The sequence below is a fragment of the Heterodontus francisci genome, chromosome 2, assembly GCF_036365525.1.
Source record: "Heterodontus francisci isolate sHetFra1 chromosome 2, sHetFra1.hap1, whole genome shotgun sequence".
In the NCBI taxonomy this organism is placed as follows: Eukaryota; Metazoa; Chordata; class Chondrichthyes; order Heterodontiformes; family Heterodontidae; genus Heterodontus; species Heterodontus francisci.
Window position 1 is genome coordinate 9,167,499 of NC_090372.1, and position 15,933 is coordinate 9,183,431.

General features: G+C 42.3%; 1 protein-coding gene across 6 annotated transcripts in view; it reads right to left on the reverse strand.

The window, feature by feature from the left end:
* Positions 1–7,972: 7,972 nt before the first annotated feature.
* cpne4b (copine IVb) overlaps positions 7,973–15,933 on the reverse strand; it is a 379,388-nt gene continuing 371,427 nt past the window's right edge. For all 6 annotated transcript variants that reach the window (XM_068054266.1, XM_068054259.1, XM_068054275.1 and 3 more), the window contains one exon: positions 7,973–8,484. In XM_068054266.1, coding sequence (XP_067910367.1) covers positions 8,353–8,484 — 132 coding nt within the window. In that variant the 3' untranslated portion in view covers positions 7,973–8,352. The remainder of the gene's footprint in view (positions 8,485–15,933) is intronic.

Below are 15,933 nucleotides of genomic sequence, written 5' to 3' on the forward strand. Positions count from 1 at the left end.
AGGAATGGATGTTGGATGTTCCGGGGTTTAGATGTTTCAAAAGGAATAGGGAGGGAGGGAAAAGAGGTGGAGGAGTGGCATTGCTAATCAGGGATAGTATCACAGCTGCAGAAAGGGAGGTCGTCGAGGAGGGTTTGTCTACTGAGTCATTATGGGTGGAAGTCAGAAACAGGAAAGGAGCAGTCACTTTGTTGGGAGTTTTCTATAGACCCCCCAATAGCAACAGAGACATGGAGGAACAGATTGGGAGGCAGATTTTGGAAAGGTGCAGAGGTAACAGGGTTGTTGTCATGGGTGACTTCAACTTCCCTAATATTGATTGGAACCTCCTTAGTGCAAATAGTTTGGATGGAGCAGTTTTTGTCAGGTGTGTCAATATGTAGATAGGCCGACTAGAGGGGAGGCTATGTTGGACTTGGTGCTTGGCAACGAACCAGGCCAGGTGGCAGATCTCTCGGTGGGAGAGCATTTCGGTGATAGTGATCACAACTCCCTGACCTTTACTATAGTCATGGAGAGGGACAGGAGCAGACGGGATGGGAAAATATTTAATTGGGGGAGGGGGAATTACAAAGCTATTAGGCAGGAACTGGGGAGCATAAATTGGGAACAGATGTTCTCAGGGAAATGCACGACAGAAATGTGGAGGTTGTTTAGGGAGCACTTGCTGCGACTGCTGGATAGGTTTGTCCCGTTGATGCAAGGAAGGGATGGTAGGGTGAAGGAACCTTGGATGACAAGAGATGTGGAACAGCTAGTCAAGAGGAAGAAGGAAGCTTACTTAAGGTTGAGGAAGCAAGGATCAGACAGGGCTCTGGAGGGTTACAAGGGAGCCAGGAAGGAACTGAAGAATGGACTTAGGAGAGCTAGAAGGGGACATGAAAAAGTCTTGGCGGGTAGGATTAAGGAAATTCCCAAGGCGTTCTACACTTATGTGAGGAACAAGAGGGTGGCCAGAGTGAGGGTAGGGCCAATCAGAGATAGTGGAGGAAACTTGTGCCTGGAGTCGGAGGAGGTAGGGGAGGTCCTAAATGAATACTTTGCTTCAGTATTCACTAGTGAGAGGGACCTTGTCGTTTGTGAGGACAGCGTGAAACAGGCTGATATGCTCGAACAGGTTGAGGTTAAGAGGGAGGATGTGCTGGAAATTTTGAATGATAAGAGGACAGATAAGTCCCCGGGGCCAGACGGGATACACCCAAGGATATTACGGGAAGCGAGGGAAGAGATTGCCGCACCTTTGGCGATGATCTTTGCGTCCTCACTGTCCACTGGGGTAGTACCGGATGATTGGAAGGTGGCAAATGTTATTCCCTTGTTCAAGAAAGGGAATAGGGATAACTCTGGGAATTATAGACCAGTCAGTCTTACGTCGGTAGTGGGCAAATTATTGGAGAGGATTCTGAGAGACAGGATTTATGATTATTTGGAAAAGCATGGTTTGATTAGAGATAGTCAGCATGGCTTTGTGAGGGGCAGGTCATGCCTCACAAGCCTTATTAAATTCTTTGAAGATGTGAAAAAATACATTGAAGAAGGAAGAACAGTGGATGTGGTGTATATGGATTTTAGCAAGGCGTTTGATAAGGTTCCCCATGGTAGGCTCATTCAGAAAGTAAGGAGGCATGGGATACAGGAAAAGTTGGTTGTCTGGATACAGAATTGGCTGGCCCGTAGAAGACAGAGGGTGGTAGTAGATGGAAAGTATTCAGCATGGAGCTCGGTGACCAGTGGTGTTCCGCAGGGATCTGTTCTGGGACCTCTGCTCTTTGTGATTTTTATAAATGACTTGGATGAGGAAGTGGAAGGCTGGGTTAGCAAGTTTGCCGATGACACGAAGATTGCTGGAGTTGTGGATAGTGTGGAAGGCTGTTGTAGGTTGCAACGGGACATTGACAGGATGCAGAGCTGGGCTGAGAAGTGGCAGATGGAGTTCAACCTGAAAAAGTGTGAAGTGATTCATTTTGGAAGGTCGAATTTGAATGCAGAATACAGGCTTAAAGACAGGATTCTTGGTAGTGAGGAGGAACAGAGGGATCTTGAGGTCCATGTCCATAGATCGCTCAAAGTTGCCACCCAAGTTGATAGGGTTGTTAAGAAGGCGTATGGTGTGTTGGCTTTCATTAACAGGGGGATTGAGTTTAAGAGCTGCGAGGTTATGCTGCAGCTCTATAAAGCCCTGGTTAGACCACATTTGGAATATTGTGTTCAGTTCTGGTCGCCTCTTTATAGGAAGGATGTGGAAGCTTTAGAGAGGGTGCAGAGGAGATTTACCAGGATGCTGCCTGGACTGGAGGGCATGTCTTATGAAGAAAGATTGAGGGAGCTAGGGCTTTTCTCATTGGAGCGAAGAAGGATGAGAGGTGACTTGTTAGAGGGATACAAGATGATGAGAGGCATAGATAGAGTGGATAGCCAGAGACTTTTTCCCAGGGTGGAAAGGACTATCACCAGGGGGCATAATTTTAAGGTGATTGGAGGAAGGTTTCGGGAAGATGTCAGAGGTAGGTTCTTTACACAGAGAGTGGTGGGCGCGTGGAATGCACTGCCAGCGGTGGTAGTAGAAGCAGATACATTAGGGACATTTAAGCGACTCTTGGATAGGTACGTGGATGATAGTAGAATGAAGGGTAGGTAGGTAGTTTGATCTTAGAGTAGGTTAAAGGTTCAGCACAACATCGTGGGCCAAAGGGCCTGTACTGTGCTGTACTGTTCTATGTTATTCCCGCATCCCTTGATGTTTTTAATATGTAGAAGTCTATCGATCTCATTCTTGAACATACTCAACAACTGAGCCTCTACAGCCTGCTGGGGCCGAGAATTCCAAAGATTTTCCACCCTCTGAGTGAAGAAATTCCTCCTCATCTCAGTTCTAGATGGCCTGCCCCTTATTCTGAGACTGTGTCCCCTGGTTCTAGACTCCCCAGCCAGAGGAAACATCCTTCCTGCATCAACCTTGTTGAGCCCTGTAAGGATTTTGTATGTTTGAATGCAATCATCTCTCATTCTTCTGAACTCCAGAGAATACAGAGGAAATAGTCCCAGGATTCCAAAGTCTTTCCTTAAAACTTGTTGGCATCATCCTGGTGAATGTATTCTGTAAGCTCTCAATTGCTTTAATTTCCTTTCCATAATGGGTCATCCAAAACTACAAACAGTACTCCAACTGTGACCTAAAAATAGTTTGTCCAAAATGATCATTATCCCTTGTACTGTATGGGAGTGAATCTCTGCAACAGTTTTCACATTCATCAGTCATAACTTCGGCAGAAGATCTGTGGAAATGCCATTGACACCATTTTTCCAGGGTTTATGTGGGTCGTTTGTTGAAGTGACAGCAGACGTGTGGGAACACCCCCTATAAATCCAAAAGTGCGAATGGCATTTTATATGGCATTAACTCCCAGGACTCTCACTTTCAAGCAATTATATACATTAAGCTCACATTAAAGCAATTCAGTGTTCTGAGCAAACATTCCAAACTTTCCATTTTGAGAGATCAGAGATCCTCTCCTCAAATTACTTACAATATATCTTATTTCCAACGGTTGCTCTGAGATCTAGAGATGGTTAGATATAGATTGACAATTAAAAGAAAATCGGCCTTTTCCTTATTCCAAAACTTCAATCAGACTTTCAATCATCAGCTTAAAACAATGAATTCTCCTAAAGCTGCCTGTGGGATCAAGATGATTGTGGTATAGATAAGGGCTACCATTAGTTTACAAAAGCAAGTTAGAAAATCAGGTGTCTTTTTGATGTTTTTATTTTGGAAGGAGAGGGTAATTGTCACAAGAGACTGTGTAGCCTTTCAATTCAATTAATAAAGATTGAATTGTTTCGTGACTGTTGCTGTTCTTGTGATGGTTTTGCTAAGTTGGGTTTCTGAAAAATGCATTTGAGATTCACCCTTTCAGACCTGTCAAGACTCATTTGTTTCAAAAATGTAATCAATTTTAATGTATCTGGAAAGTAATCATAGCTCTATTTAATTAATCAGGTTTGCAATCAGTCTCTTTCTTTGTGGTCATAAATCTCACTCATTAACCTCTGTTGAGTTACTCACAGCTTCACCTTTTGGTTGCTGATGGCAACGATAGCATTTTTACTAATTAACCGCATGGCCATTAGGATAAAAGGCTTTCTGTTTCATTCTCCTTATTGTTTGCTATATCACAGATCAAACTAGAAAAAAGTGTGTTGCTAAGCCACGAGGCTTTCTGTTTGAAGTCAAGTAACCAACATCGTAGGGTTCCCAAAGCTTAACTTAATTGAACCACTCAATCAGAGCGTAATATTAATTTTTATAATAGTTTGAGGCTGATGTATATTGTGTGTGAAAAAAACTGCAGCATGCTAAAGAATTCGAGGACTTCATTTAACCCTTCAACTGCTTTTTCAGCATCAAGAAAATGCACCGAGAGAATCTTTCTGTCTTTTTACTTTCCAATCATTTCCTTTTGGAATGGCAAGTATCTACACTAAAAATACTTCAAGTTTTTAATTCCCCGAAGGGATCGGTGATGCAACAATTGAGGTGAGATGAGTTCCAGAGAACAGGACCATACAGTGACCTCAATGTGAGAATCAGTTGGGTGGGTATTTGAGTATAAAATCAAGAATCCATCCTTTATGTGGACTAATTTCTAGGAATCAACCAGGCTTCTCTGCTTCATCAGATTTTCTAGGACTTCAGATTTGTTTTCACCCTCACTAATAAAGACTTCTAATTAATGGATCCGTTCCAAAAGGAGAGTCTCTAAAATAGAAACTTTTAAATGCATAATTGCATTAAAATTGGAAACAAAAAAAGATTACGCATTCTAAGGTAGGAAAGAAATTTTAAATATTGGGGCTTTAATGCATTTTCCTTAATAAGTCAAAATTCTGCTGAATACCTCAAAATATTAAACAAAAACTGAATTCCAGACTCAAGTATTCCAAACTCTATCATTTTATTCCCAGAGCATGAAAGATAAGAAGGGATTAGAAAATACAGGGTGGGATGAATGAAAATAAATACAAGTTAATTGAAACTTATGTCAAACAAGACAGGCTTTTGAACTTCTTAAGTTTAGATAAATAACATTCCATTTCATTGATGTGGGGACATGAAATAGCGAGTTCTTAATCATTAGGTGCCAACAGTAATAATCCTTTAGTTTAATAACAACTCTTAGATATATGGTTTTGTCAGTAATACAATAAAAGGCGAAACAATAGCAAGTCAATGTACAGTTCTATACTGCGATATGGGAACCAATAAATATTGTCAAGCTTCTGGTAAAACTTCTCCCCAGCAGGGTTGTCAACAGCTCCAACATTTTGTGGAAAATTCATCATCAAGGTTCACAAATTTGCAATTTTCCCCGTCACTGCTAAATGTTCCTTAGTAGTAGTTTCCCAGAATACCAATTACCATACATCACCCTCCCACAAAAATGGGATAAGTTATCTGTTTAATAAAACCTTGATTTTGGTAGTTGCTATTTCTTTCCTCGTATTGAGAAGCCATGGTTTCCTTAAGAAAATGGATTGCGGCTGAGTTGGCTTGGATTGTAAACACAGTATGTACAATGGAATAACAACTTGCCAGCAGAACATGAGAAAGGGCCATTCACCTTGTCAAGTCTGTTACTAGAAAGACTTGCATTTATATAGTGTCTTACATGACCACAGGACGTCCCAAAGTGCTTTACAGCCAATAAACTACTTTTGAAGTGTAGTCACTGTTGTAATGTAGAAAACATGACAGCCAATTTGTGCACAGCAAGCTCCCACAAATTAAATGCAATAATGAGCAGACTATCTTTTTTAAGTAATCTTGACTGAGGGATAAATATTTGCCAGGACACGAGGGATAACTTCCCTGCTCCTCTTAGAAATAGTGAAAAAAGAGTGACATGCATTTATATAGTGCTGTTCACAACCACTGGATATCTCAAAGTGCTTTACAGCTAATGAAATACTTTTGAGGTGTAGTCACTGTTTTAATGTAGGAAATGCGGCAGTCAATTTGCACACAGTTTATTCCCACAAACGGCAATGTAATGGCCATATAATCTGTTTTTATGATGTTTATTGAGGGAGAACTATTGGCCAGTTCACCAGGGGGAATAACTCCTCTGTTCTTCTTCAATGGAAGAGGTCATCGACAGTGCTTTCAGGCGGCACTTGCTCAGCAATAACCTGCTCACTGACTTTCAGCTTGGGTTCCACCAGGGCCATTCAGCTCCTGACCTCATTACAGCCTTGGTCCAAACATGGACAAAAGAGCTGAACTCCAGAGCTGAGGCGAGAGTCACTGCCCTTGACATCAAGGCAGCATTTGACGGAGTATGGCATCAAGGAGCCCTAGCAAAACTGGAGTCAATGGGAATCAGGGGGAACATTCTCTGCTGGTTGGAGTCAGACCTACCACAAAGGAAGATGGCTGTGGTTGTTGAAGGTCAACCATCTCAGTCCCAGGACATCACTGCAGGAGTTCCTCAGGGCAGTATCCTGGGCCCAACCATCTTCAGCTGCTTCATTAATGACCTTCCCTCCATCATCAGGTCAGAAGCGGAGATGTTCGCTGATGATTGCACAATGTTCAGCATCATTCGCGACTCCTCAGATACTGAAGCAAACCAACATTCGTGCCACACAAGTGCCAGGCAATGACTATCTCAAACAAATGAGAATCTAACCATCTCTTCTTGACATTCAACAGCATTACCATTGCTGAATCCCCCACTATCAACATCCTGGGGGTTTACCATTGACCAGAAATGGAACTGGAGTAGCCATATAAATATTGTGGCTACATGAGCTGGTCAAAGGCTGGGAATTCTGCGACAAGTAACTCACGTCCTGTCTCCCCAGATTCTGTCCACCATCATCTACAGGGCACAAGTCAGGAGTGTGATGGAATACTCTCCACTTTCCTGGATGGGTGCAGCTCCAACAAAACTCAAGAAGCTCGACACCATCCAGGACAGAGCAGCGCACTTGATTGGTACCCCATCCACAACCTTCAACATTCACTCCCTTCACCACCGACGCACAGTGGCAGCAGTGTGTACCAACTACAAAATGTACTGCAGCAACTCACCAAGGCTCCTTAGACAGCACCTTCCAAACCCGTGACCTCTACCACCTAGAAGGACAAGGGCAGCAGATGCATGGGAACACCACCACCTGCAAATTCCCCTCCAAGCCACACACCATCCTGATTTGGAACTATATCACCGTTCCTTCACTGTCGCTGGGTCAAAATCCTGGAACTCCCGTCCTAACAGCACTGTTGGTATACCTACCCCATATGGACTGCAGCGGTTCAAGAAGGCAGCTCACCACCACCTTCTCAAGGGCAATTAGGAATGGGCAATAAATGCTGGCCTAGCCTCATCCCACGAACGAATAAAAATAGCACCATAGAATCTTTTATGTCTACCCTAGAGGGCAGATGGGGCTTCGGATTAACGTCTCATGCAAAGACAGCATCTCCAACAGTGCAGCACTCGCTCAGTACTGCAATGGAGCGACAGCCTAGATTTTTGTTCTCAAGTCTCTTGAGTTGGACTATGAACAAACAGTCTTCTGACTCGGAGACGAGAGTGCTACCAACTGAGCCACTGGTGACACTGTTCATTCTACTGACAAGGTCCAATGTGGCCTGTAATGATCCTATTGAATGTATTTAGCTTCCGGAGGAATGCTTTAAATATTTTACCTAACTCTTGAATAGTGAAGCTCCAGAATATCAAACTAACCTTCCAATCTATATTATTCATTACAGAGATGACATGGTTGTAGTCGCAATATAACCATTGTATTTCAAAATGTGTTTGAGTACCTCTATGTTTGTTATTATAACCTTAAATTATATCCTTCACCAAGTATCTATCCAACTCTTTTTACGAGATTGAATTGATACAGTGTTAACTGCTTTTGCTGAGAATCTGCTGCCACATAAGAAAAGGACAAAAAATGGAAAACAGTGTCATTTTATTATAGACATGCAAAATACAGTCCATGCATCTGAAAAATCCATCATTAGTAACAGATGGAGCCAATGCTGCTCACAATCAACTTTCAATAAATGTTCCAAAATGCTTTACAGTGTAAGAATATTAAGAAATTTAGTAAAATCCCAATAAACCTGTATAAAAAACAGATACTGATACGTTTCAAGGCGACATGCTGTTATGCAAAGTAGTTCATCTTGTAAAAATTTGTCAACAGTACAACAGCTTAGGAGAATGCAAGCCTTGTGGCTACACATGCAAAATATTTTCTCTTATTCATTTTAAAAGTCACTGAGACGTGCTATGCATCATAATTTGTACTAAGTAGAAGGTCACTAAAGTATTACGGTGCAAGTGTTCGGGAAGACTCGTAATCCGACAGACATTTTGGCGGAATTGCTTTTCCATTGTAATAATCCACCACTTGGTTAGGAACCTCAGCAAGGACACTCTTTGCGAGAGCAGCCGGGGATGCCTGCAAAGAAAATAAACAGATTATAGTCCTGTCTTATTTAGGAATTAAAGGGGACTATTATGTTAGGGGGAAGTTATAAAATGGGGGAGGATACTACCAATGTGAAACAATGTCTAGCCCCCACCCCCACAGTTTAGTTAATGTATCAAATTCGTTTATATTTGTGAGGGGAATTCTGACTTTGGGTTTTCTCATTAAATTGGATAAGCATCTGAAGTGAAAAAATGTGCAGGTCCCTGGGGAAAGTGCAGGGGAGCGGTACTAGCTGAGTTACTCTTGCAGAGAGCTGGCTCAGACACGAAGGGCTGAATGGTCTCCTTCTGTGAAGTAACCATTCTGTGATTACAGCCTCACGCAAACCCAACATTTCAGGTATGGCAAAGGACTGCCTCACTAACATTAATCATGGGTCTTTAAGTAACCGGCTTCCATTCCAGTCAGTACTGATTAATCCAATTTGCATGCAATCCAAATGAATGAGATTTCTGTAATTTTGCATGGATCAAGTCACAGTGAAAACCCTCATGAAATTAAAGGCGTCATTGATTGCTTGAGGTCGATACCCAGCACTGAAAACAATGCTCAGTCCAGTGAGCACAAATCCTAATACAAACTAATTCTCTGGAGCTTCTCGGAAATGAACCAGATGTTTATGTCAACTGAATGATTCTTTATCAACTGTCAGTTCTCCGGAGTAATAAGAAGATTGTTCATACTTGCATTTCTCTTCCAAATAGCGGAGATCTTCATTAATTTTGGTGCGCTATATAAATGAGTGCAGCTCTTTACAATTAAATTTCTCTCCCTTCAGAAATGCTTCCCTATAATTTGTACAATAGCTTATAAATTTTGGCCCTGATTTTACGGTAGTAATGATGGTGAAACTGTCAGCGTCCACCATCATTACTCCTCTGAAACTGACAGCAACATCTAGGGTCCCCACCTGCGCAGTTAAATGCAGAAATCCAGAAAGTTGCTGTCAATGATTCTAAGTTTCTCCATAGGGTGCACTGTTGAAATTCCATCAGTCTGCAATCAATTAGAAATCAGTGAACTGATGAAAACCCCCACTATTAGTTTCACAGTAAAAACCCTTGAAAAATGTACTCCTTGTTAAATTAGGTTTAACCGGGTTTTTAGCAGCATACTAAATTCATAATTACTGCAGAACAGCGCCACTGGTCCTGAAAAACTAATTTCATATTTGTGGAATGTCAAATTTTTCCATTATGTTAAAAAAAAAAATTCATGTATTTTTAAAATAATTTTAAGTTTATGTCATTTCAGCTTCTGCCTTAATCCCATGTGTGTGTTTTAATCATTTATTTAAGTAAAATATACATGCATGTTTTACTTCCCGGTTTGTTGTCTGAGAATACTTCAATGTGATTGGCTGCTTACTCTGCATGATGGCATCACTGCTTCTGGACACCTGGAGATCCCCTTCACTTGATGCCAGATTCAGACTGCCATTGGGTAACAGGAAGTCCACAGCCCAGAAATCACCAGACCGTCGTGGCCAGCATTTGTCTGATCGTGAAATCCAGGCCAGTGAAAGTCAGCAGGTCTTATTTCAATTGCCCCATTTGGGCGGCACATTGGCGCAGTGGTTAGCACCGCAGCCTCACAGCTCCAGCGACCCGGGTTCGATTCTGGGTACTGCCTGTGTGGAGTTTGCAAGTTCTCCCTGTGTCTGCGTGGGTTTCCTCCGGGTGCTCCGGTTTCCTCCCACAAGCCAAAAGACTTGCAGGCTGGTAGGTAAATTGGCCATTATAAATTGTCACTAGTATAGGTAGGTGGTAGGGAAATATAGGGACAGGTGGGGATGTTTGGTAGGAATATGGGATTAGTGTAGGATTAGCATAAATGGGTGGTTGATGGTCGGCACAGACTCAATGGGCCGAAGGGCCTGTTTCAGTGCTGTATCTCTAATCTAATCTAATTTGAACGTCACCTATGCACAGTTCCCAGCACAACCCTTCATTTCTCTGAGGGATCTCCCACTCATGTACTGAGACTGTGGAAGAAGAATAGCAGAACCCCCCCAAGGAAAACAGCATAAAATGGTGTATTTCTGAACCCTTAAAGTCCTCAGCTGAGAATGCAGCCGAACAATGGAAACAGCTAAATGATAATTCTGGTTTGTAGCAACTTCATAACCTTTGCAATGTCCATCACTACAATGAATAATCCAAACCGCCACTATATTGACTGAACTGTGTGAATAAGTATGGCATTTTTCTGATGGACACTATTATAATGCATCGTATAACTATATTATTTACACTTTTATGGTAATTAAAAAATAAACTTTTAGTGATTACTGCATTTGTGTCTGTGTTTATTAAGTGGCTTCATTGTTTTTGGCTATAGTACACATAGGTTTAGTGCGGATTCCTTTCAAGTATTCTTGAATCTTGCAGAAATATTTATTTCCGTCTGGCAGGCCAAGGTCAAATAAAATTTGTTTGAGTTTCAATTCCTGATGCACAAAAGAAAGCTTCATACATTTATTGTTCAACTAGCTGAGCAGTGGTTATAGTTGATTCGCAATCCATGACTACTCCATGTTAACCTTGCTAAGCACAACACAGCGTACACTGAACAGTTTTCCCAGCATGTAATTGTTACAATCAATAGTCTTTCAGTATGTTTTTCATGATGTAGCAACAGTGTGAAGCTCAAGGCTCATCAATATTGATTTATATCAGCTGCTGTAAGTGAATAAAAGAAACTCAAAATGGTAAAGTAACTTCCTATGAATTGTACTGCCGACATTCGAATCAAAGATATCATGGGAGTGATATCAAGATCATTTGGGGGATTGAAATGACTACTAAAGGCATTTGAGCTTCACTCTCATAGAATCTTGTACCCATTTGTGTTTATGTAACATGCACAAGATTGTGCAATTTCCTGTAACTCCCATCCCACAAAAAAATCTGATATGTCCAGCCCTGTCACATCAGCGTCTGTGATCTCCTAAAATGGGTAACGCACTTTGTCGTACTCAAAACTGTTCTACTATCATCTTCAAAGCAAATGTAGGGATTGATAGTGATACTGATTAACAACTGCCCCTTCAACACTGGATCAAAACCAGTGCAATGTATTTATATAGTCAAGAACACAGTTTCGAGGAGGAATGACCCTTGCTCTGACACTCGTGACTGTGTTAAAGTAAAGACCTGCACATATGTCAAGGCTGTGTAAGACCCTCAATGCTGAAGTTTGCAAGTATGTACAACCTACAAAGCAACACAGACTTAGTTTCTCTGTATTTTACCACGACCTGAAGAACTGTGTCACTCCCTGCATAACTGAATAAGAAAACTAAGTGAATAAATAAGATTCAGCAATTACAACCCAGCTCTGCAGTTCAACATGAACTCAAACTAAATTGTGTCTGGTGTCAGTGAAAGAATCTATGAAGGTGACGACTGCAGGAAATGTTAAAGTGGTGCAGTGGGTGTAGTCCTCACATATTGGAAATAAGGCATGTCATCAGGACAGAAAAGAGGGAGAATGGAGCTAATGCTGGATGCATATGTGGTCTTCACCTTAATTAGCACAAAAAATAGGATTTAGAAACCACACTGATAACTTTTTCTCTGAGTCATGCCCTTAAGTAATTCCAAACTATCAAAGCACATGCCTTTTGAATCTACCTGGTCTGCAGGGAAGTAGCAGCAAGTGGCAAATCAAACATCAGGAGCTCTGAATTGGACAAGTTTTAAAATATTTACACAGCAGCTGGATTTGCCCGAGATCAGATATCTCAGGTTTGGTTTGCCCTAAATAAACCCCTTCGATGCAAAACAACCCTCTAGTTTACTCCTTACTGTAAATGTCTTGCCATTTTACACAGGATGGACATTGATATATAAAACAGATACAAATGGAAGTTTGTCTCAGAATATCAGACCCAAATGTTTGACGTAAGCAGTCATTTTTTGATTGTGATAGCCAGAAAAGTTCTTTGAATATTCTGCAGGTATAATATTTATTACATTTTTTATTAATCAAAGTGGGAGACTTGCATTTATTAGTCATGCATACTCAAGGCAGTGATGCACAAATCATTAAATATTTACTGTGTTGGATTTGCAGTCTGGAGCTTTAAGTACTTTGATGTTTAATCTTTGGAGGAAGCAAATATGAAAATGGTTACAGCAGTAACTTGCAGATTCTCATCCAGTCTGCAGTTCTTCTTGACTTGTAACAAATGTGAGTGTTTAAAATATGAGCAAAATAACGTGTCCTCCAAACTTTCCTTCTTATCTTGTTGGAAGCTGCCTTGTTTTTTAATGTGGACCTCTTTACAAAGGTCCCATTAAGACTGGGAGCTTGCTACAGGGAGAATCACATGTGTACACCTGAATCCTACCACTTCCTGATGGAACTTGTTGGTATACTAATATTCTGCTGCTTTGTGTCACCATGGGAACACAGCCCTTTAATGAGTAAATGCACTTATTAAAGGAATTGGTTAAGGAGGGGTGCTCATCCCCAGCCTCAGGAAATCTTTGATCCCATCTCCTATAACACTTACGCTGCTTTCTTTCCTGCTCAATTGCATGTATGTGTAAAGTGTGCAAAATCTCTACCCATCTCCCTGTCTCCTTCCCCATCATTCATGCCATCTCAAAATCTACGGGCTGAAATATAGCCCCCCAAAAAGGGGTGAGTTGGGTTTGGGTGAGATGTTAAACCTATTAAATCTCAAATCTGACCCCAACCTGCTCACATCCGGATTTAATGGAGGTGGGACAAGAGGTGGGCAGCTAATCTGTTCCTATGAGGTGGGTTGGCCAATTGAATATTTTAATAAGGTTGACAGCCTCTGATTTAACCTGCTCTGCAGCTTTAACTCTGGCAGCTGGTTTTCCCCTTGGGAAACCCAGAAGCTGAAGGGAGGTAAGGACCCTCTGGGGAAATGCTAGTGCCTTTACAGCACTGCTTGTGGGCCAGGGGGAGCAGAAGAGCTTCCCCCTGCCCCTCAAACTCCACCTACCTGGACAACCACCACCTAGCACAAAGACCTCCTGGGTTGGGGATCGGAACCCCATCTCCCCAGGATCAGACCACAATCCCACCCCTCACCCCCAGTAGCAGCTTTGAGCTTCTTACCTGTCAAGATTGGGGCCTGCATCTCTCTCCATTCGCATCTCTCTCTCAACCATAACCCCCCCTCATTCTATTACCTCCTTTCTTCTCTCTATATCTCATCCACCATTTCTCTCTCTATCCCACATTTCCTGCTATTTTTATTCTTCATCTCACACCCTCCAGATTTCATCTCTTTAGCTGTTCCGCTTTCCCTCTTCTTTCCAACCCATCCTTCTCACTACTCTGATTTCTCTGTGCCTCTCTTTCCCCAATTCAGTCCCCAATTTATCTTCCTCAATTCTCCTTTCTGCCTCTCACTATCCTCTTCCCATCTCATATCTTTAATTCTACATCTCACTTACTACCCCACAGTCTTTTTATATGATCCAAAGACATAGCGAGTTTTGATCTATTCTCAGAAGTTGCTGAATGCTATAGACAGCTCACGTTTCACCTCTTTGATAAACAGGCACAGGGAGAGAGAGATATTGCGGGGTAGGGAGCCGGGGGCAGAGGTGATTCCCTATCCCTACCTGCCTAATTCTCTGAAAAATGGGTGGGTGGTAGTGGAAAATCAGTCAGGTGATGGAAGTAGGGGTGAGATGGGGGTGGGGGAACCTTGCCAACTTGGAACTCTGCTTCGCAAAAATACTGTGCCAATGGGTGAACCTCAATAAAGCCACTAAATTCCTCACTCCCTGCTGGGGTGAGCTGCCCGCCAGCCAGCACTTACTGAGTGCTTGGCAACCTGCCCGAGTCTTGCCGCTGAGGCCCAAACATGACAATGATTTGGGCCTTTGACTTCTGGCTTCAGGCGGGTGAGCGGCCATTTGACCAACTCCACACCCATTATGGGCGGTGGTTAAAGGGAGCCCCCTTTTCAGTGTAAACAGGTACACGTGGAAGTGTAATAAATGAAAAGAAAAAGGGAAAGAGAAGAAGTCAGGAAGGAGAGAAAGAATTGTTGTGAATATGTGCTTGTCTGCTCACGTAGGGAAATGCAGCAGGCAATCTGTGCACGACAAGGTTCCAAAAACAGCAAAGAGACCAATGACTGGATAGTCTGTTTTCGTGATGTTGGTCGAGCGTTATGGGATCTATAATGGTGTCTTAATTTAATGTCGTATCTGATAGATGGAATAAAGTGTGTACAAGGCCCTTAGCTCCCTTGTAATTCTAACTATAAAGCAATGTTCTCATTATAATCTTCTGTTGATCATTGTGACAGATGTTAATGCCATTACAGCTCAACATTTAATTGTCATTTGCATGCTTTCATTTTGTTAATACCATAGTTTCTGTACTAATTAAAATCTTGTGCCTGTGCGCAGATGTGAATCTTTGTCAATGTGCTTGGTACCGCTGTGTTGTAGAGAAAATTCAAGCAACAACATTGATGCACCAAACATCAAATTCCAGATCATTAGATCGCACGCCACTATTTTTTCAACCAATCAAATCAGAGAACCATCTCCGTAGCATCATTTTTGCCTGGTTTACTTCACCACTCCGTGGCAAACAGTCACCATGACAGCTCTTCTCCCACCACACACTAGAATTTAAAACATAATAAACGCAGAGACAAATTTGACCTTTCCATAAACTAGGTTCCAAAAAAGTAGACGCCTGAAGAAATGACTCAACCTGTGCCAAGGACTCCATGAAAAATGCAAGAAAGGGAAGGACTCAATCATCTGGCTAACATGTCTTTCTGTGTCTCCCTTGAGAGCTAGGTATGAAAAGTTACACATCACAGCACTGGTCGCCATGCACTGTCAGCAGCTGTCAAAGTCACTGTGGCCTTAAACTTTCTGACTTATGGATCCTTCCAAGGATCTGCTGTGGAACATCTTGCAAACGGCTGCACAGCACTGCATCTCGCTGATCGCTGATGCCCTCTTTGGCAGAGCTGGAGAGTACATTCATTTAACGTCAGACACGGCCTCACAAAGACAGAGGGCAGTGGGTTTCGCCACCATCACTGGATTCCCCCTGGTGTAGGGCATCATCGAATGCACCCATGTGATCACCAAGGCACCCAGTGATTAGCCGCTTGGATCCAACAGGGCTTCTACTCCCTCAACATCCAACAGATCTGTGACTGAACAAGAGTTTCCTCCATATGTGCGCTCCTTTCCTGGCAACTGCCATGACTCCTTCATCCTTCGGCAGTACAAGCAGCCTCAGATCTTCACTCCAACTCCCAAAGTGCGTGGATGGATCCTGGGGAACAAGGGAAATTCCTCGAAGACATGGCTACTGACCCGTCTACAGGAGATCCAGACAAAGGCACAGAGGCAATATAACCAAAGTCACCTGCTCAGCAGGATGACCACTGAG